At 35.2% G+C, this 20,434-nt stretch overlaps 2 protein-coding genes across 6 annotated transcripts; one reads left to right on the top strand and one right to left on the bottom strand.

The window, feature by feature from the left end:
* The first annotated feature begins 1,061 nt into the window (after nucleotides 1-1,061).
* On the top strand, nucleotides 1,062-8,607 carry LOC130797296 (splicing factor-like protein 1). Of its 5 annotated transcripts, none has more exons than XM_057659843.1 (10): nucleotides 1,075-1,259; nucleotides 3,187-3,450; nucleotides 4,649-4,720; nucleotides 4,986-5,108; nucleotides 5,245-5,281; nucleotides 5,361-5,443; nucleotides 6,168-6,245; nucleotides 6,382-6,435; nucleotides 6,515-6,643; nucleotides 6,811-8,580. In XM_057659843.1, exons 2-10 carry the CDS (start codon nucleotides 3,241-3,243, stop codon nucleotides 8,203-8,205), a joined length of 2,181 nt encoding a protein of 726 aa, XP_057515826.1. In that variant the 5' UTR covers nucleotides 1,075-1,259; nucleotides 3,187-3,240; the 3' UTR covers nucleotides 8,206-8,580. The 5 variants fall into 5 exon arrangements, with proteins under 5 accessions (XP_057515827.1, XP_057515828.1, XP_057515826.1 ...); XM_057659842.1 differs by having other exon boundaries at nucleotides 5,242-5,281; XM_057659844.1 differs by lacking the exon at nucleotides 4,649-4,720 and having other exon boundaries at nucleotides 1,062-1,259; nucleotides 5,242-5,281; nucleotides 6,811-8,607.
* A 122-nt stretch (nucleotides 8,608-8,729) lies between these two features.
* On the bottom strand, nucleotides 8,730-15,641 carry LOC130797297 (uncharacterized). The gene is made up of 4 exons (XM_057659847.1): nucleotides 15,194-15,641; nucleotides 14,732-14,809; nucleotides 9,323-9,495; nucleotides 8,730-9,106 (listed from the first exon to the last, which is right to left on the bottom strand). The coding sequence occupies exons 1-4, from the start codon at nucleotides 15,540-15,542 to the stop codon at nucleotides 8,912-8,914; spliced, it is 795 nt and encodes a 264-aa protein (XP_057515830.1). The 5' UTR covers nucleotides 15,543-15,641; the 3' UTR covers nucleotides 8,730-8,911.
* Between the last annotated feature and the right edge of the window lie 4,793 nt (nucleotides 15,642-20,434).

The following is a 20,434-nucleotide window of genomic DNA, read 5'->3' as shown; positions in this document are numbered from 1 at the left end:
TAGGTATGATGACGATTCTTACTTTTAAATCCTGTTTGGATTAGAATTGGAATTGATTACATCTTACGTGAATCAATATTTTAGTGTCAATGTCAATGGTCGTCTATATGAATTTTACTTTTTCATTTATTTTGATTTTCTACGTTCTAAGCAAACTAAGAATTATAATTTTCACAAAAGTTACCACTAGGTTGGTTTAGTTTCTCATAAAAATGGTTTTTTTATTACCCCTTAACAGTTTTATAGTAATAGTACTTCTAGTTTTACCAAGTGCTTAGTATTTTTTAGATTGTGAGATATGGAGATAGAATGTGATGTAATGGTGTTATATTATAAAATATATAAATTTTAGTTAAAATTTTCAGACTTTTAGAAAACAATGCATTTTAAATGAGACCGTTTTATGGTGAGATAAAATCAAAATAGTAAGTTAATATACAATGGTGACAACAAATAATTGATAATTTATTCATTTTAGTTAATTTGGTGGGGTTAAGGCCTAAGGGCCTAAGACTAAGGGTGTCTTTTATTTGGTCTTATTTTTTACAACTATTGCTTGTGATTGAACTCATTTATCATATTTTGACGGAATTTACCATATTGGTATAATGAAAAAAACTTAGTTTAAATTAAAAGAAAAAACTATATTTAAATGGAAAATAAATGAAGATTACTTGAAAATTTTAATTAGTATGAGAAAAAAATTTAATTTCATAACACTTTGGCACAATTTTGCTTTGATTACTTTTTGAAACTGATTTATTAATTCACTTGATAATTTAAGAATTTGTAAAAATTAATTGATACAATCTTATTTTTACCTAAATTTAAAGTAAAAATTCTTAATTGAAACAGTTTCATGGTGGAATCATCCTTACAGGACCGACTCATGTATATTTAACGTATTAAAATGATCACCTACCAAATTTAAAGTGATCAATTTTAAAAATAGGCTCATGATGGGATTGTCTTGTATTTAAAAAATCTAAAACTTAGAAGAGTTGTATATTAATTATAGGGGTAGTTTTGTTAATTTATCCAAACATAAATTGTTTTTAGTAAAAAAAAAAAAAAAGAATACCTCCTTCCTTTAAACCTCAAAACTCTTCTATTCTCTTGATTTTCTTCATTCTTGAATCCTGCGGAACTCCTCCTTCAATTAGCCCCAATAATCTACAACAACTGGTTTTGTTCATGAACTCGTTTTGCAAGTCAACCCTATTATCTTCAAGCTAATCGTGTTTTTGGGCATATCCAAGGTCAGTTCTTTACAAAAATTTGATTCAATTAACACCTTTTTTCTGGTCTTTTTTGGTTAATTTCTGTCAGATTTGTCCTTCATATGTATCTTTCTGTCGAAAATTTTCTAATTTACCATGCGTATGTCTTTGTTTTTGCTATCTTTTTAGGGTTTTTATTGGTGGGTAGTACCTACCAGTGATATACTGATTTTACAGGGGTATGGGTGTTTTCTGGTGATAGTCAAATTAGTTCAACGATTTGGAGTTCGAGCTTAGTTCAGCAGTCACTTTTTGGGTAGTGATTAATGTCCGTTTCTGAACGTGTTTATTTGCGATGGGGAAATTGTTTGTAGTTCTACACTTGTGGTGTGATAAATTAGGGATCCTTAATTGGGTAATTGAGAGCTCTTGGTAGTTCTTTAGTTTAAGATTTGTGTGGTTTTAACATTTGGTGTACATAGTTAGAAAGCATTATTGTTTGATAGTATTAGATCAAAATTTCGATTGGTTTATTTCTCCTGAAAGTTGTGGTAATCAGTTTCTTGATTTCACTTTAAGTATTTGTTGTTGGAGTTTCCACAATTAGATGTGGGTACACTCATACCACTAAAATGTGGCATCAGTCACGATTGTTGTAATGACAAGGTGACAAAATCATGAGATATCCCTTGAACTTTGCTTTAAATGCGGGTTTTTACACCTTAACATTGTGGGTAGTATCTGTTCAGTAAATTTGAAAACTTATACAACATGGTCGATATGCTATGCGACCTTGTTTTTACACTATGTTTAGATTACAGAAATCTCCAACCCATATGCTTAGAACAGGTTTAGGAGTTTTGAGTAACATTGCTGGATACTTATACATGTTAAGTGTAGGCAAAGAAGCAGGGCTTTGCTAGCTGCTAGAATCTTAAAATATTATTATAGGTTTGTCTGCTTTTGCTTAAGTTCTAGCATTGTTACCTTGGCTTGACATTTTTCTGGTGCCAACTGCCACATACAGTAAGGGTACAGTGTCTATACTTGAGAGGTGACCTTACAATTGGACTTATAATCCGATGTTTGTCTGTATTTTCTTAAGTTCTAGCATTGTTACCTTGGCTAGGCATTTTCTGGTGCCACATACAGTAAGGTTACAGTGTCCATACTTGAGAGGTGACCTTACAGTTGGACCTATGATCCGATGTTTGAAGGGAAAAATGAGCGTAGGACTTGGGATAGTGCAATCAACCTACATGTTAGATTTACTTATTCAATAGAGGTTCTTTGTTAAGAGTGCTTTATGTGCATGAATCTAAAAAGCATCACTGAAAGGCGTTGACATCCAACCAAGTTATTTGTTGGACTATTGGACCTTCCGTTTCGAATAACATTAGATTCCCATTTTGATGTTAGACTTGTTATCTTTCTAAGCATAATGTTTAAAAATATTAGTCTTAGGAGTGTAAGAGTTTACTGTGAAGGAGATTGTGTACAATTGCATAATGTTTAAAAATATTAGATTCCCATACCTTAGTATTGTAAACATAGATTAATAGTGACAAAAGATGTAGGCGGTGATGTTACATATAGTTGTTGGCTTGTTGGCTTTTAAGTTTATCCTATCCTTTTTTTTTGTGTGTGTGGGGGGTTGGTGCAATGTTATCCGTGTAAATTCAGATTATGTATTAATCAATCAGGCTTTCATATGTTGATGCACATTTTATTCAATAAGGTTTACATATAAGTACAATGTAGCTGAGTGAAACCCCCAAAATTTTGGGTTTGGAAAGTCTCATCCTTTCTGATGCAAGAGGGCGTTGTGCTCTGTTTGATATGGGTTTCTTAATTGGGTATTATCTTATTCAAAACTGCAGCATGACTCATGTTCGTTGATACTTAAAAGAATGGTGTTGGAAATAACATGACTACAAAGGTTGACTAAATTGTTTTTGACACCCAGGGTTTACAAGCTGCTACTGTATCTTCTCCATCTTCTTCAGAAGCTGGCATAACAATGTCTATGCTCAAGGGGAAGGCAGGTTTTGTTATTCCTAAAAACAAATTTTCAGGTTCACTAGTTCCCATTTTCAAAGGTAGTAAAAAGTCCGAGAGCAATGATGCTGTGACTGAAGAAAGTGGTAGACAGCTGCAGAGGAAGACAAAGTGGGGTCCTGATCTTAGTCAGGATGCTTCTGTTAAGAAGGGAAGAGTTTTAGCGTATCAGGTATCGAACTAGGCTTCCATAACTGTTCATGCTGTTATTGGTTTCATTCTTTTCATGATTTGTTTCTGAATCATAAGAACTACCCCACAAGCCCCCCTTTGGATTTTGCATTCGGATTTTGTAAAATTAATTTGCATTGTATAATGATTTGAACAAATATCTTAAGTCTTAGAGATGGGTTGAAGATATTTATAGCACCAAGTTGTGGAAGAGAAGGGACTCTAGCAGTAGCAGATGATGCCATAAGAATTCCACATCCTTTCTTGGTGCTATAATGTCTATCTCGTCCATGTGACTGTTCACATGGAAGCTTCTCAATCCAGGTATCACTAAGTGACTGCCTGGATTTGAAAGTAAAAGGGGTGGAAAAACTAAGTGAAAAAATTCTAAAATTTACAAGAGTTTGGATTGATACTAAGGGGCTGTTTGGTTTTCAGATGTTTACAATCGGTAACAGTAATAAGTAACCATTGCTGTTTGAACTTGTTTGTTTAGCATCAAGGGATAAGCGAATCCATTATATGGGGATAATAGATTCGATTACTTTGTTAGCACACTAGAAGTGGAGTAACAAATTTATTCTTTATCCTCTTCAATCATCTCCGTCTCCCTCAGCCTCTACAGTAGCAGTCATAGAAATATATGTGCCACCTCACCTCTCTTTCTTTGATTCGCTTACCCCTTCTTGTACCATACCATTAACAATTATTAATCATAACACTTATCATTACCCTTACTCTTGTTTATACTTTCCCCTTCCTTTTCATTTTTTTTACTCGTACCAAACACCTCCAAAAAGAATAGAAAAAACTATAGGAGTAATTGTTTACTCCCCTAATCTGGAAAAGTATAGTTGGTTCAATATCTAGCCCACCAATGTCAATGACGAAACTGCCACAACCATTGTCATTAATCATTATCTATAAAACCATCACCGAACAAAAACCCCTAGATAAACTAGTGAACAGTAATTAAGACTGAATCCAACGCTTTTAACCAAAACCTAAAATAAAAGAAAACGTAACTGGACGAGTCATTGGAAGCCTTCTTGGATGTGTTTTTTTGGAAGCCATTCTTGGCATAGCCACTCATAGGAAGCCATTTTTAGAGGATTCATTCAAGTCGTCATAATGCTTTCCCTAACGCCTCCAAATGTAATGGTTGATGGTGTTTGTGACAAAGCTAGATAGAGTCTCAGGTCGATCGAAGCCATGGTTGGAGGAGTCATTGGAAGCCATTTTTGGAGCTTTTTATGCGGCTGAGAACAGAGGTTAGAATAGGAGAAATGGAGGGAGTTTGTTAGAAGAAAAGAGAAAGAGTACCAACAAGTTATGCTGCTTTGTGGCTCTTGATAACAGATGGACTGGCGAGAAATATGCAAAACTTGTTATTTTAATACTCCCTAAATTATTTCTCTCTTAATATTTCATAATGTATTATTTTCCCCATATTATTTACACCTCAAATTTTTAAGTGGAATCCAGGCATGACCTAAGTGACATTACTACCTCTGTGGTGGTAAAAATTTTGGGCAGACTCGAGTGGATCAAATCACGGAACAACTGAAATCAGGATCATTAGGAAGTGATAATCAAAGCTCAAAATCAGATAGAGATGGTCCAGATAGCGAACTTCCAAGTATGCAGATTGAGTTTAAGGTACAAATGCGATCCACAAGCCAACTTTAAATCTTGTTATTTTACTTTTGCTGTGTCTGTTGTATCTTATTTGCTTTAACCTGTTAAACATGGCATAACCTCTTATTTATTTTTTTTAAAATTTTATTTAAAGAAGTTGCAAACATTGGAACTGGAAAGACGAGAAGCTATAGGTATGTTACTGCTTGACTTTCACTCTCTCCTGTTATCGTATTTTTTCATAACCTGTATAAATTTTGAGCTAATATGCAGGGGAAATAATGAAGCTGAATCCTAATTACAAAGCCCCGTTTGATTATCATCCTGTGGTGAGGGAAGCTAAAGTTCCTATACCAGTACGTTCAAATATTCTTCAGCTTGTGTTCTTTTGCCCTTTTGTTTTATTTCCACTGTCTAGTCCCTAATTACAAAGCCACAGGTTGTTTCTGTTGTTTTATTTCCACCTTTTAGTCCCTTTGACTTGCAAGGTGCAACGACCTGTTGTAATGCACCAATATGGATGGTATTGGTGGTATTTTTAATAGTAGTTTCCTTTGTTTCGATTGGGTCAAAGATTCGTAGTTCTTTGATTTTGGACTATAATAGACTATATATAAATGGCTCATTAAATATGTGCACTTTTTATTTATGTGAAGTTGTGGATGATATTTGCTACCAAGTGTCAATCAAAAACAACTTCTTTGTGCCATACCAATGTCCAAGCATCAAGGATCGGACACGGGTTCTTGAAGCAAAATAAAGAGTCTGAGTAACATAGGTTGCATGCATCCGACCCTCCAAACCTTTCATAGCTAGGAGAAACAAGATGAGAATGTTAGTTTATAAATAGAAAAGATTTTAGAGAAAAAAATATGGGGATTATTTGTGAGAGTTGTGTAGAGCTTCTTTCATTGAGAAACATCAATCTGAAACCTATCCTAGGTTTTCAGTAATTTTAGCTAACCGCTGTTAATACCACCATCTTCAAGCTATGTCAGTCTACTTATAGGTCTACATTTTCTTGGTTTTTTATTATGCTGAAGTCCCTCATTAAAATTTGTATATGAACTGCCACTGTAGGTAAAGGCACATCCTGATTACAACTTTCTTGGTCTCGTATATGGTTCTGACGGTGAAACCCAAAAAAGATTGGAAAAGGTTAGTGCTGCGGCTGTACTGCTTTGGCCTTATCGTCTCATCGGCATATCTGCTTGTATATTCTGCAGATTTTCTCATTCGTATTTGCTATTTTTAAAACTGACTTCAACTAATTATAAATGCACTTAAACTGTAGGAAACTGGAACCAGAATACTAGTTTGTGGCACAAAATCAGAGACTAAAGAAAAGGTAATTTCCCTTGCTATGCCCTCTCTACACAAACTTGTGTTCTTTCAGTTTTGTACTTGAATTGTTATTTTATTGTCAGGTTGAAATCACTGCGTCTGATGGAAATGAGCTTTTACATTCTTGTGACGAGGTATATGTTCAAATATCAGGAGACACTTATGAGAAAGTTGATGCTGCAGCTGCATTGATTGAACTGCTACTTAACTCGGTATTAATCAGTTCCCAATGATGTCCTCTATGCTTTCATAGTTTTGGTTACTCTTTTTTTTTTTTTTTTTTTTTTTTTATTTTAAAGTTTTTTCGTTGTATATTTTTTTTTGAATCATATGAAGCCTGAATTTTAGATTGCTCGCTGAAGTAAGTACGGTTTCCCAGGTCAAATCTGCTGCCTCCACGACTTTGTCATCATCCGGAGATAATGTTCAAGGTCTAAGTGGGGCTCAGGACATAGCTACAAGCAGTACTTCCATGGCCAACCAAGAATTACTACCTGGTGCAGGACCCATGTCAACTTCTTCTCTCGGTCCTTTCCAGTCATTTCAGAGTGCATGGTTACCAGCTGGGCAAGCTAACACAACTTCTGGGTTTGTACCTCTTTCTGGCTCTATGGCTATCCCATTCAATCCCTCGCTCACACGTCCTTTACTTAGACCTGGGCCTCCGGCTCCCTTTGGATTTAGTTCAGCTCATCAAAGTGCTCCTCCAAGATTACCCACATCAGCACCAGATATGTCGGGCTCGTTTATGCCTTCTCCTGTAGGACAAGCTGGCCATTTCAGAAACCTTTCCGGTGCTGTACCTCCATTTCCGCCAGCAGGTTCACCTAGGTTCCCCACTCCGCAACTTGCTGAACGACCCATTACCTCCAGCTCTCCTGGGTGGCTAGTTTCTCCAACTGGTGCTCAGCAATCTCTAATTTCTGGCAGCTTTCCAATAGGTGCATCACAGGGATCCATTGTATCTCGACCAGTTGGAGCTTCAACGACTACTGCATTTCCTTCTCAACTAGGACCTGGTTCGTTGACATCGTTTATGCCTTCACAAATCCGGTCTTCCTCTCCCATGTCTGTTCAGCCCATTGTACTTACGCTTCAAGGTCAGCTACTTCGTCCATCTACAAATACCTCATTGAGGCCGACGCAAAATCCCTCAACTCATCCACCGAGTTTCACTCCTCTTAAACATGTGGGTCCAACACCCTCAGGTCCGACAATTCCGGGTCCTAATGACTTCACTTTCCAACCCCTCCGACTACACGGACCGTCGTCGCAGTCTCTTTCTGGACTAGGTTTGCGTTTTGCATCACAAAGACCTGCACGAGTGGCATTGCATTCTGCACCTCAAGGGCCATCATTCCGTCCTCCATTGCAAATTTCATCATCACAGCTTGTCAGACAAAACTTAGCCGGCCCACCTATTGGCAACCAAATGGGCCCACGTCCTGGCCAATTTGGATCTCCGAATCCAAATCCTCGCATGGGGCCTAGACACTTCAGTTCTGTTCCAGATGTCGGCAGTTCTTTCCCGCCCGCAGTAGGACACTCACCTCAATTTCAGCAACGCTTTCCTGCACCTCCTTTGCGGCGACCAGGAGGAAATTTTCCTGCAACTATGCGTCCCGCACCATTTGGCAGACCACAAAGCTATGATCCTTTTGCCCCAACTTCTATATCTACTGCTCAGCCACAGGGAAGCAACATTGGAATTGCAAGCAAGCAGGAAACAGATCCTGAATATGAAGATCTAATGGCATCTGTTGGAGTCAAATAATTCATACCGAGTCTGTACCCGAGTTGTTTTACTCAAAACCGTACGAATTGGTCAGAGTCGAAGCCCAATGGATGCCATGCTTAGAGTTCAAGTTTTGCTTATCTACTCTGATGCGCTCTTAAAATTATAGTTGGAGGATTTGTTAGACTTGATCATCTGCGTATTCTGGTTAGTTTAGAGATGGACGATAAATGTAATATGATGTGATACTTGAACATTGATCTACGGCATCAATTTTGGGGTTTTAGTTGATTTTTATCCGATGTTTGGTTTTTTCACTATTCGTTACTACATCACACACGCTAATGTAGTGATTTTAATGGTAAATAGGAGTGTCAGGCGGGCGTGATTTTAACTATATTTGTGATTGTAATTGCATTTAAGCTATTACGGTATGCCTTTGTTTCTTCCAACCCGTTTGTCAAAAAAAGTTTGGCACGCGGTAGTCTACCGCGTCAAATTGGGGTTGATAAAGGAAGAAGAAGCCATAAATGTGAAAGAACATCTCCTTACTAATACTCAACTTATAACAATTAAAATCTATGCTCCATTCAATATGAAAATGTTTATGAGGACAGTACAAGTGTACAACTGGATGTAATCTTCGAACAAAGCAGGACGAAAAGGTACACAAGTTTGGGTTTCAAAGGAAAGCTGGGTCAGGTGTCGTTATTTACAAAGTTACAGGGCAAGATACACATAAAAATTAAACCGTAGGGCTGGATCGAAGCACCTTCTCCAGCTTTTCAGCTTTGGTGTAATCCTTCTCTGTTAACGGTCCAGCAGGAAAGGGTGTAATCTCAACAATAATATGTGGCGTTGGCAGCTCATCAAAGAGGGCTCTTACATTGTTGCAACATACACTTTCTCCATGTGCACTTTCCCTTCTAATTTGACAACCCTAAATCACACGAAATCGAGACTTAAGCAAAGTCGAGAACATACAGAAAGAAGCCAAAAACGGTACAAAAAAATTAAGTTCATTTTACAGCGTTATTGGGCAAGCTATACTTGAGGGAAAAGTCAGAAATTCATGTATGCATCTATGGAGATTAGCTTCGGTTAATATTGTCGAAAAATAAGCGATAGATTGGGACTCAAGAAGTTTATCTTATACCTTGTGGGAAGAAGCATCTACAAAGTGATCATCCTCGGAGAGTAAGGAAGCGATAGCTTTAAGAAGCCGTTGTCCTTCTCGTTTGGAAGGAACCCTATAGTTCCTCCTAAGTGTTCCCTTTGTTGTGGGATGCCATTTGCTTACCAACTTCCGCTTGTCAGAAGCTTCTTTGTCTATCAAAGAAATAATTTAACAAAAGCATTCCCAAAATTAACTAGTAAAAGTAAAATAGTAGAAGTCTCGAATTCTCGATTTAGATAATGAATAATAAGTAGAATAAGCTCCATATTTTAGAGCATTCAATAATAAATCAAGGGGAAGAAAACTTTGAACTCAGAGGACATTAAGTGATTAAGATGCTTGTTTGCTACCTAAGCTCTCATAAAAAGACCCGGAGCGATTTCATAAAATGGTAATGATGTTTCAAATGATTATTGGTAGTTATTTGTTTTGTTTAACTTATATAGCTTATAAGCTATATACTTATATAGCTTATAAGCTATATCGTTACTATTTGGTCCTCTTTGAAATCAAGGGTCGATAAAAAATAAAATTTTCACCGACCATAGAAAACTTTCGAAGTTGTCGTCGCGATTGCGGTAATGGTCACAATGTCGCGGATATGGTGTAGGAATGGTTTATCCCACGTCGACAAATTAAAGATCATGTGCACACTGCAAACTTTATAAATTATTCGAGCCTTTCTTCCCATTGCCATATTGGTTTTGGATGGTATATATCTCCTTAGCGTACGAAGTGTGTGAACCACGTGTTTCCTCATTTCTATGCTGGCATTCACAATAAGACCATATGCAAACTCGGAAGCCTGTGAGTATGATTTTTGTTATGATATTCCATACTTATGTCCCTATTTTACTTCAAAAAAGGAGAATCTACGATGAAACTGATATCTTAGTTATTCAAAATGAGCTTTCCAATGTGCTCATTTTCCTTCTCCCAACGAACAATTTCTTGCTCTCTCTAGAGGACAACTTCCTTGATTTGCTTACTTAGGGCGCGTACAAGACAATCCCAAATGTCATCTTCTCCAACAGAACAAATCAACTGATTTAAAAGCTCGACACGTGTTTGATGCAAATATTGCCTACTTATAAATTTCTTAGGTTTAAACCAATTCAGAGTCTTCCTTTTAAGTTTGTGGGGTGGAACTGATGGTAAGCAAGCCACGTAAAAGCATTCTTATAGTGAGGAACATTATGTACTCTCTCCCTCGAACTTTTTTCTTTCGTCATCTCCTTTAACAAGACATTGATCATGTTGAAGACTTTTGCTTCATTTCATGCTCATCAGTAAATTTAGCTTTCCTATCAAGGCCCAAAACTAGTTTCATTTTACCTTGATCTTTATCCAAGGTTTCTTGACTTTGAAGAACATCCATCTTGTAACGTCTCATTATTGTGCTAAGTGAATTCCAGTTTAAGATAATTAGGATAAATTTTGATGGCAGAAAATGTTGTCCATAAGGTTCCCGCATAAAAGCTGCAATAGCTTCACGAATTGAACGAGGATTTTTATTCTTTTTCAATACGTAAAGGGCTTTTAACAAGACCAGAGGACCAGTCCTGCTACCCAAAAAAATCCGATTCATTATAGTCAACATCAAGCTTAGAGTTTTTTGGTGGTTTACAATTTGTCAACTTGATGCTATGGGCCTATGGCCTTTTAATATAGACCATTTGGGTTGCATGGAGTAATCATCATCTTCATTATCACCAAAATAATCTTCAAGGTAAATAGTTCTCTTCGCAACAATAAAAGTCATGCTGACATCCTCCCCCAGAATAATCTCCATTCATCCTAAATTTTCAAATTGGACGTTCATTGTCTTCGAAAAGTGAATTATTTTCTCCTGAGCCTAGTACCCTTCGCCATTATAAACAACTCCAAAACAGAAAGTGAAGTGTCGTATCAGTGTTCGAGCCCATCATCGATTGTTAAATCAAGTGTGACTATATCTCGTCGTTGATACTTCGACATGACGAAAACCAATCTCGTACAAGTCTTAGCTTTCTGTTTCTTTTTCGGATACATTGTGGTGGATTAGTGATATGTGATAGATCAAGGTAAAATGAAATTAGTTTTGAGCCTTGACAGGAAAGCTTAATTTATCAATGAGCATGAAGCACAAGTCTTCAACAAACATGATAAAATGAAGCTACTTCGACATATCACAAATGCACCATAATGTCTCCAAAAAAGAAATAGAAACCTAAGATAGATATGAGATTGGTTTTCGACATGTCAAAGTATCAACGACCGAATACAGTCACTTAATTTAACAATTGATAATAGGCTCGAACACTGTTACGACACTACACCTTTTGTTTTAGAGTTGTTTATGACGGCTAGGAGTAATAGGCTTAGGGGAAAAGGAGTCACTTTTACAGACAATGAACGTCCAATTTTTGCATATTTAGGATCAATGGAGATTATTCTAGGGAGGACGACAACACGTCTTTTATTGTTTCGAACTATCTAATTTGAAGGTTATTCTGGTGATGATGAAGATAATGAAGACTCCACAAACCCCAATTGGTCTATGTTAAAAGGTCATAGCATCAAGTTGACAAATTGTAAACCACCAATTAACTCTAAGCTTGATATTGACTATAATGGATCGAATTCTTTGGGTAGTAGGATTGATCCCCTGGTCTTTGTGGAAGCCCTTCATGTATTGAAAAAGAATGAAAATCCTCGATCAATGCAAAAGGCATTCCATGTTGTGTGCGTTCATTTTGTAGAAACTATTCGCTTCAAGTCAATTCGTAAAGCTAATGCAACTTTTATGAGAGAATATTATGGACAACATTGGCCATTAAAGTTTATCTTATTTATTTTTGAACTGAAATTCACGTACAATCATGAGACGTTATAAAATGGATGTTCTGTAGAGTCAAGAAACCTTGAATAAGGTTGAAGGTGTAATAAAGCTAGTTTTGGGCCTTGACAGGAAAGCTTATCAATGAGCATGAAGCAGAAGTCTCCAACATTAACAATTTCTTCCTTGTTAAGCGGGATGACGAAAGAAAATGTAAGAGGGAGAAAGTACGTAATGTTCCTCACTATAAGAATGCTTTACGTGACTTCCATCATTTCCACTCCACAAACCCAAAAGAAAGACTCTGAATTGGTTTATACCTGAGAAATTTATGATTAGGCAATATTTGCATCAAACACATGTCTAGCTCTTGAATCAATTGATTCGTTCAAGGGGAGAAGATGATATTTGAGCTTGTCTTGTACGCACCCTCTAAAAGCGAATCAAGAAAGTCACCCCCGAAGGAGAACAAGAAATTATTCGTTGGGAGGAGGAAGATGAGCACACAAGAAGACTCATTTTAAAGAACACGGACACCAGTTTCCTCGTAGATTTTCCATTTTTTTTCTAAATGTTACGATGGTGAGGGTTATGTGTATCAACTTCCTAACAAGTTTTTAAGAGATCCTGATTATAAAATAAAAGCGAAGGGTTATATTTTGTATCTAGCTAACACTGTTGCAGAAATTTTTGGGAGAGAATTTAGAAGACTAATCATGTTCATGACTATGTTTCTACAATTTAGTGTTGTAGCCTTGTAGGTAAGGTCTTTTTTGTGGCCAACTAATATTAGAGTAAACCTCATCCAGTATTTGTATACAAGTCTACAACCCATTCTTTTAGCGACATGGATCTTCCTTACATGTGAAGTATTTCCAATACTCCCATCACATGTGTGCCACATCATATCCAAGAACCACCATCGGCTCTAATCCATGTTAGGCCGTGACAATTCGTCCCACTCGTAAACTCGGGCCCACAAACCCACTGGTGCATACACACTTGATGAGGTTTACTCTTTTCCAAAACCATATGGTTTGGGAAAGAGCGAAACTCTTCATGTGTTGTATGCAAGTAAACACTCATGACCCGTGGATTTGTGGTCCCGAGCCCACGGGTGCCCTGTGGGTGTATCCACACAAGTGGGCCCATGGGGTGATCATGTGACGAATTGTCAGAGCCAAACATGTGGTACCTCTTAATATTACGAATCATTTATCGGACATTGCAATGTGAATTGTTAACTTGAAAAAAAAATTCACTTTATAAAGTTTTCTAGAACATATATTTAAAATTAAAGCTTATGATATATCTTTTAGAACTCAATACATTTTAAAAAGTAGATAAAATGGTTAATATGTTGGCATGATAGCTAATAATAGTTGGTATTACATGATTTTAAATCACGGGTTACATAAGTGGGTTATACAGTTCGATAAAGCTAAAATTTGTTATATATAACGGTGCTTACGTAGCGAAATGACCTCAATTTTATTTCATAGATATGACCCTCTCAAACCTTGCCTGAGTCACTTGACTTTGGAATAAACCCTATTCAATGTTTTTTGTTGATGAGTTGATTCAGTTAAATATGATTTATGCTTTTTCTTGATCAAAGAGAAACACAAACAATGACCTCAAGATACAACATCAAAAATGGATGTCTAAACCATATGCTCACAGATAATTTAAACCCATCAAGCAATCTCACCCTCACCCCTCTTCTTTCCCCCAACCGAAAGCAACATACATCCCTCCTCTTTCTCCCAAACTCTCGACAACAGAAAAGCATTGGTCATCAGGGGAGGTTTTGAGCATGTTCAACATGTTCAACCATACAGAGCCCCGGAAAATTGGAGGCCTCAATATTAAATTTAAATTATGTAGTATATGTTAAGTGTTTAAAGATACAAATTGGTTAGAAAAATATCATAATTTTTGAAATTGAACAGAGCCTTCATAGAAATTTTCAATTTTTGCTCCGCCCTTGGTCATTTTGATTTCAATTTACTTATATCAATGGCAAAGTATCAGTGTTGCAGTACATTTTAGTTTCATCTTCAAAAGCTATAATGTAGATGAACATACAAACAAGGTGGTGAACAATGCACATCAAGGTTTAAAAATTTAAATATTGTCAAAACTTTAGACCGATGGTTGAAGCCTTAAGATATAAACGATAGTCTATGGGCTCGAAGTGTGGATGGAACATATTCCCTCTCGGTCTCACCCCTAGCGCTAAATATTTCACTTGTAAGAAATGCTGAATAACATTTGAACCAGTAACCGCCTGTCATGTTTGTGCTTGTGATACTATAAAATAACTCAACCAAAAGCTTAAACTGGTGGTTGAAATCCAAGATACATTATATGTTAAATACTAATGCAGAGAACTTCAATTTGACAAAGGTACTATGTTTTTCAACACTCCACAAAATCTAAAAGTATTCCAATTACACTTATAACATACTAAATTAAACAATTGACTCAAATAAGACTGATAAGATCACCCCCATAAAAATTCAAGCAAAAGATAAAACTTTATACCAAAATCAGAAAAAACAACATACCTGGATTCTTTTGGAACTTTTCCAACCACTTAGAGAATCCCAAATCAGCACCATCATTACTAATTCCATCACCTAAATCTGAGGATGGAAAGGCAGAAAATTTAATCACCCAAAACAGCAAAATAAAAAATAAAAAAAAAAAACCATTAAAGTTACTCACAAACATATGTTTGGCAAAATAGTTTCGTACTATAATTAGATTATTTTGATAAAAATAGAGAATTAAGTGGTTTTAAACCATACAATGCTAATTTTAGGTAAATTAATAAGGTGTTTTGAACAAGTTGCTCATACCAGCGGGTTAAAAATCTATTGGTCAAATAGGTTAATAAACTTAGCAATATAAATCAGCGATCAGCTACCAACAATAACGCATTTGCTAAAAACCCATTAAACAACAAAAAAGAATGAAACTATCAAAAAAAAATGAAACTTTTCCATAAACACAAACCCATTACAAACCTGAAACAAGAGGATTGGTTTGAGATCCAGCTAAACCAGTCTTCAAAAGAGCATAAAAAACGCATAATCTACCAACCCATAAAATAGGGTTATCAAGCAAAGTAGCACAAATTGCATTTGCATTAGACTGACCAAAGTAATTCTTTTTACAATAATAAGCTCTAGAATAGAGAAAATATTTTAGGGTTAGTGGAATTCCAGGTAGAAAAGATTTGGGAAGGAAATTGGGATTACTATTAGAAGAATTAGCAAATGGGTTGTAATTATACAGTTTAAAATGGGTTAATGTTGATGTTGATTGTAAAGATGATGGAAATATTGAGGTGGTTTGAATTAATGGAAGAGGCATCTTGGGATTTTACTCTACTCACTGAAAAAAGATCAAGTTTAGAGTAGTTGATAATGGCTACTAGTGAAACTGTGAACTGTGCAAAGAGATTGTAATTGGAATGATATTTTTCTTGTGATGTCTTTTTTAGCCTTGGTGTTTTCATGTGGGCCATTAAGACAATGGATATGATCAAAAACAAAGGACATGGCCCCAAATCCAAAAATAAGATTAAATAAGTTAAATTTTCGAGTTTAGGGAAATAATATTTTATTTAACTTGCGATATATGTAGAATCTAAATTTAGCGGAGAAAACGAAATAAATTGAACCATCAATTGACATTGTTGGGGATTCTTCATAATAAAAGTTGTTGACAATATCAACAGTTCTATTTACTTTTAAAGGTTGTTATTTGTTAGTATAAATCATGCATAATCATTGTTAATAAAAAATGCCATATAACACTAAAAAATAAGGATTAAATGTTTTTAGAGTCAATAATATTAGCGGTTTTGGGTTTGGTTGGAAAAAAAACTCACATATCAAGCCTATGTGGATAGTATAGTGAAAAATAATAAGAATTATTTCCCTAAAGTAAATATTTAGATTTATTGGATTTCTGAGCTGAGCAAAAGTTTGTAAGATGGGGTTAGGACCAAGCTCGTAGGCATTTAGGTTGGGTCGAGTTTTTTGAGTTAGCTCACTTACTTAATATTGCTTTCAAATATAAATTGTCTCATAATAAAATATTTTTATATTAAACTAAAAGTACCAAATAAATTAATTAAAATATTTACTTTTGAACTTAAAATGCTCAACTTTAATTATTTATTGCTATTAAAATATTATTTTTTAAATTTAAACTTCTAGTTTAAATTTGTATGACATCGTCCCATACAATTAAGAATTTATCTATAATCTCCATGCAAGCTTTTTAATTAGGCCCATAAATGGTGGTAATAAAAGCTCCGTCCCAGCATGGCCTTGTGAGACTGAAAAATTAAAATGAATAAGATAAATTATCAAAAAAATCCACAGAATAAGATAAGTTTTAACTTATTTTCAAAAATAAGCGTGTAATTCTCAAATTTATAAACCCGTGGTTTGGGACTGTTCGCAGTTACAGGTTAAAAAAAACAAACCAGCTGTTCGCAGTTACTATTGACTTATGTTTGACCCTGTTCCAACTAGTTTGCTTTTTTTTTTTTTTTCTAATTATTGAGTTGTTTTTATTTGATGTATTTGCATTAGAGACATTATCATAACTTATTACAAGTCAATGTATGTTACAGGCGGGATGATTCATCGCCAAAAGTCCGAGCATTCGTAAGTCAAAGCTTGGAGGCTATGATAAACTAAATAAACATATATATACAACTAAATATATACACATGTTTGAAATATACAACTAAATAAACATATATATATATATATATATATATATATATATATATATATATATACATATATATATATATATATACATATATATATATATATATACATATATATATATATATATACATATATATATATATATATATACATATATATATATATATATATACATATATATATATATATACATATATATATATATATATATATACATATATATATATATATATATATATACATATATATATATATATACATATATATATATATATATATATACACATACATACATACATACATACATACATACATACATACATACATACATATATATATATATATATATATATATATATATATATATATATATATATAGTCAATCAAAATACACAAAAACGTAACACTAATGCTCATGACCCTCATCTACCCTATCCAACTGAGTTGGTCTCCTATGCCTCCTACAATAGTAAGAGGCGCTCGTGTGTCGCTCTGGCAGAGGAGGGGACTGGTACCGTGATGGCTGAGATGGCCCAGCCTGCGAGGTCCCCACAATGTCAACGGGGTATCAAAGGTCCATCTCCTCCAAATGATAGTCATAAGCAGGAGATGAGACGTGCACATCGGCGGTAGCCGGTGATGACTCCGCAGCAACTTCCGATATGAAGTTCTGGAACTGCGTGCCGACGAGCATGCCTTGCGCAATCTCCCTCACGGGCTCCTCGTGGCTGTACCGCATCACGGCTACCGCACCTTGTGCTTGCAATTAATATGTAGTTAATGTAATATTATATTATGTAACGGCAACCTAATCATTTAAATGCAAATGAAGACTTACAAATTGGTTCATCGTAGGCGTAACAGGAGCATAATGTGACGCTATGATGATGCCACGTGGTGTCATCCAGCGGCGAGTGATGGAGAGGAACCACAGCATGTAGTCAGGTTAAACAGTTATAAACGTCTTTGTTAAAAATTACTATTTTAATAAGTAAAATGAGTTTGTTATTTTAAAAGTAATATTTTACTACGACTTTTAGATATTAGTTTTATTATTTGTGGGTACCAAATAAATTATACGATGGAAAATATGGGTGTATTATCCATCTCATACTTTAATGAGTATGAGTATGAAGTTGAGTCACCCGTAATTTTGCCACGTAATTTATGATTCATCAAGCTAACTCCTTATTTATAAACCTGTATACTCCGTTCCCCTTACTCCTTCACTATCAATTAGAGTAAAATTCTGAAAATTCATCCTCTTCCAAAGCATAAATTCAAAATCTGAAAAATTGATGTTTGCTTTTCCATTGTAGAAGAAGGAGAACACATTTAGTACTATCACCATCCCCATCTTCTTTTGGTGTTTGAAGTTGAATTTTGAATTTTGATTGAAGAATTGCTCATCAGGGTAATCCACAAACTATTTTATTTAAGTATAAATTAAATGTTTTAAAGTAGTTTTATGTTCTTAAGTATAAACAATGATTGTTGAATTTTGGTAGTAGTTTAGTATTCATGGTTTAATTTGGGTCTTTAGTTCAAATTTGTTGGCCTCTTAAGGTTTTGATGATGACTTTACTTTTAAATAAACAAACATATTATTAGAGATTGTTTTGTAGGTACATATCCGATTTAATGAGAATCGTTGATGAAGCCTATGACTTGATTCGTGGAAGATGTACATGTCTCAAATATCCAAGAAGTTGGACAATTGCTCTGGAAGACAGTTTACTGTTCCTAGAGTTGAAGTTCTGACGAAAGTTGTAGATGGAGACAGTGTGCTGTTCCTCATGATACAGGTCTGAAGAAGACATTGACTGGAAATTACGAAAATTAAGTTTTCTGTTTTTAGTTAATGTAAAAGGTTAAAATTTAATTAGTTGCTTAATTAAATTTATTTATTAATTGGCAAAATATTTTTAATTCGCCTAAAAACATGGAGAAAATCAATTCCTTGTTTATCTCCTATAAACTCGGAATTCAAGAGACTTGTTCTCTTCTTTGAATTGGTCTCCTATAATTTAGGATCTTCCTTAACCCATGATGTTTTAACCGTGCATGTGTACAGCAGTTACATTCCACTCCTACCTTTAACTAACTTTCCATTTTCTTTGGGAGTAAGTAAGTTATGGAGAACGTGGGATATGTGCAACTCGTGGAGAACATGGGCTGAGTGCACTGCTTGCTGTTCCCCTTATAAAAGAGGGAAATTACGGTTCAGTGGGTATGAATGAATGAATGGATGTTGCATTGAGAGTGTCCATCTAAGGGAGATTTAATTGAGAAAAATATTCTAAGTTTTGTTTTAAATGCCAATTAATTCATAATATTTTTCTTGAGCAACAATTTCATTTTGATCTTTATGAGAATTGGCCTTGTAAAGGGTAATTGAGTGTTTTGTTGTAATTAGACTTATGGGAAGTCTAAGGGAATAGAGAATAGAAACGTGAGAAGAGAAAGAGAAGGAGAGAAGAGAAGAGAAGAGAAGTGGGCCTAAAGTGGAGAAGCTTTGAGTAAAGCATTTAGAGAATAGAGAAGCTTTAAGTGAAGCAAAACATTGTTATGTGTAATTGTAATTGATTACCTTAACATAGTGAGAATTTTGAAATCCCGGGGGGTCGTGGTTTTTCCTTCTTATTAGGCCAAGAAGGTTTCCACGTAAAATTCTTGTCTCCTTTTATTATTTTTCTTTTCGTTTTTAAGTTTAAGTTTTGTTCTTTACTTGATACAATTCCGCAAAAAGTTGAGCAAAAAATCTTAAACTAACAACACAACAATTCACCCCCCCTCTTGTTGCATTCGATCATCTATTAGCATTCCTACGCATCAACTTGAGTGTAATTGGAGTATATGAGTTCAATTGGTAATTGAGTTCTTGCTAGTGTTGATTAGTATTGGTTATTTGGGTTATTTGATTTCTAGTATATAACTTGGTATTTTTGATTTTGAAATTTCAGTTTTGAAATTGAACTTTTTGTTTTGGCTATTTTGGGGCGGTTCTGATTGTTTTTGGGTTCTAGTGTCTCATAAGATTTGTACAGCTTCGAATCACGGTTGCATGGGCACTTGAATCCCCCCAAAATGAGTTCGTATGAGGGAGTTATGTCCAAAATACTAGTAGGCTGTCATGAAAATCGGCAATAAGGTTTCTGTTTTGTTCTGTCTGAACCTGTGTTGCTATTTTTGAGACAGTTAGAGTTATTTTGGGGTTCTGGTGTCTTCATGAGATTTGTAGAGCTTTGAGTTGCGGTCGCGTGGGCACTTGAATCGCTCCAAAATGAGTTCGTATGAGATAGTTATGTTCAAAATAGTGAAATACCAACAAGTTGTCATGAAAATCAATAATAAGCTTTCTGTTTTGCCATTTTCGGGGCCATTTTGATTGTTTTTGGGTTTTAGTGTCCGCATAAGAATAGTAGAGCTCTGAGTCATGTTCGCGTAGCCACTTGAATTGCTTTTATACGAGTTCTTATGAGGAAGTTATGACCGAATTACTAACAGGTGTCCTGA

The sequence above is a fragment of the Amaranthus tricolor genome, chromosome 12 (genome assembly GCF_026212465.1).
Source record: "Amaranthus tricolor cultivar Red isolate AtriRed21 chromosome 12, ASM2621246v1, whole genome shotgun sequence".
NCBI classification, from domain to species: domain Eukaryota; kingdom Viridiplantae; phylum Streptophyta; class Magnoliopsida; order Caryophyllales; family Amaranthaceae; genus Amaranthus; species Amaranthus tricolor.
The sequence above is the reverse complement of the archived record's forward strand: the minus strand, read 5'-3'. Positions and strand labels throughout refer to the sequence as shown.

Excerpts from the sequence above, each read along its gene's own strand:
- LOC130797296 (XM_057659842.1), top strand. The coding sequence starts at position 3,241 with ATGTCTATGCTCAAGGGGAAGGCAGGTTTTGTTATTCCTAAAAACAAA. Across the intron at positions 5,282-5,360 it reads GGAAAGACGAGAAGCTATAG|GGGAAATAATGAAGCTGAAT; the intron begins GTATGTTACTGC and ends GCTAATATGCAG. Across the intron at positions 6,246-6,381 it reads CCCAAAAAAGATTGGAAAAG|GAAACTGGAACCAGAATACT; the intron begins GTTAGTGCTGCG and ends CTTAAACTGTAG.
- LOC130797297 (XM_057659847.1), bottom strand. The coding sequence starts at position 15,542 with ATGCCTCTTCCATTAATTCAAACCACCTCAATATTTCCATCATCTTTA. Across the intron at positions 14,810-15,193 it reads AACCAATCCTCTTGTTTCAG|ATTTAGGTGATGGAATTAGT; the intron begins GTTTGTAATGGG and ends TTCCATCCTCAG. Across the intron at positions 9,496-14,731 it reads AAAGTTCCAAAAGAATCCAG|ACAAAGAAGCTTCTGACAAG; the intron begins GTATGTTGTTTT and ends TTTCTTTGATAG.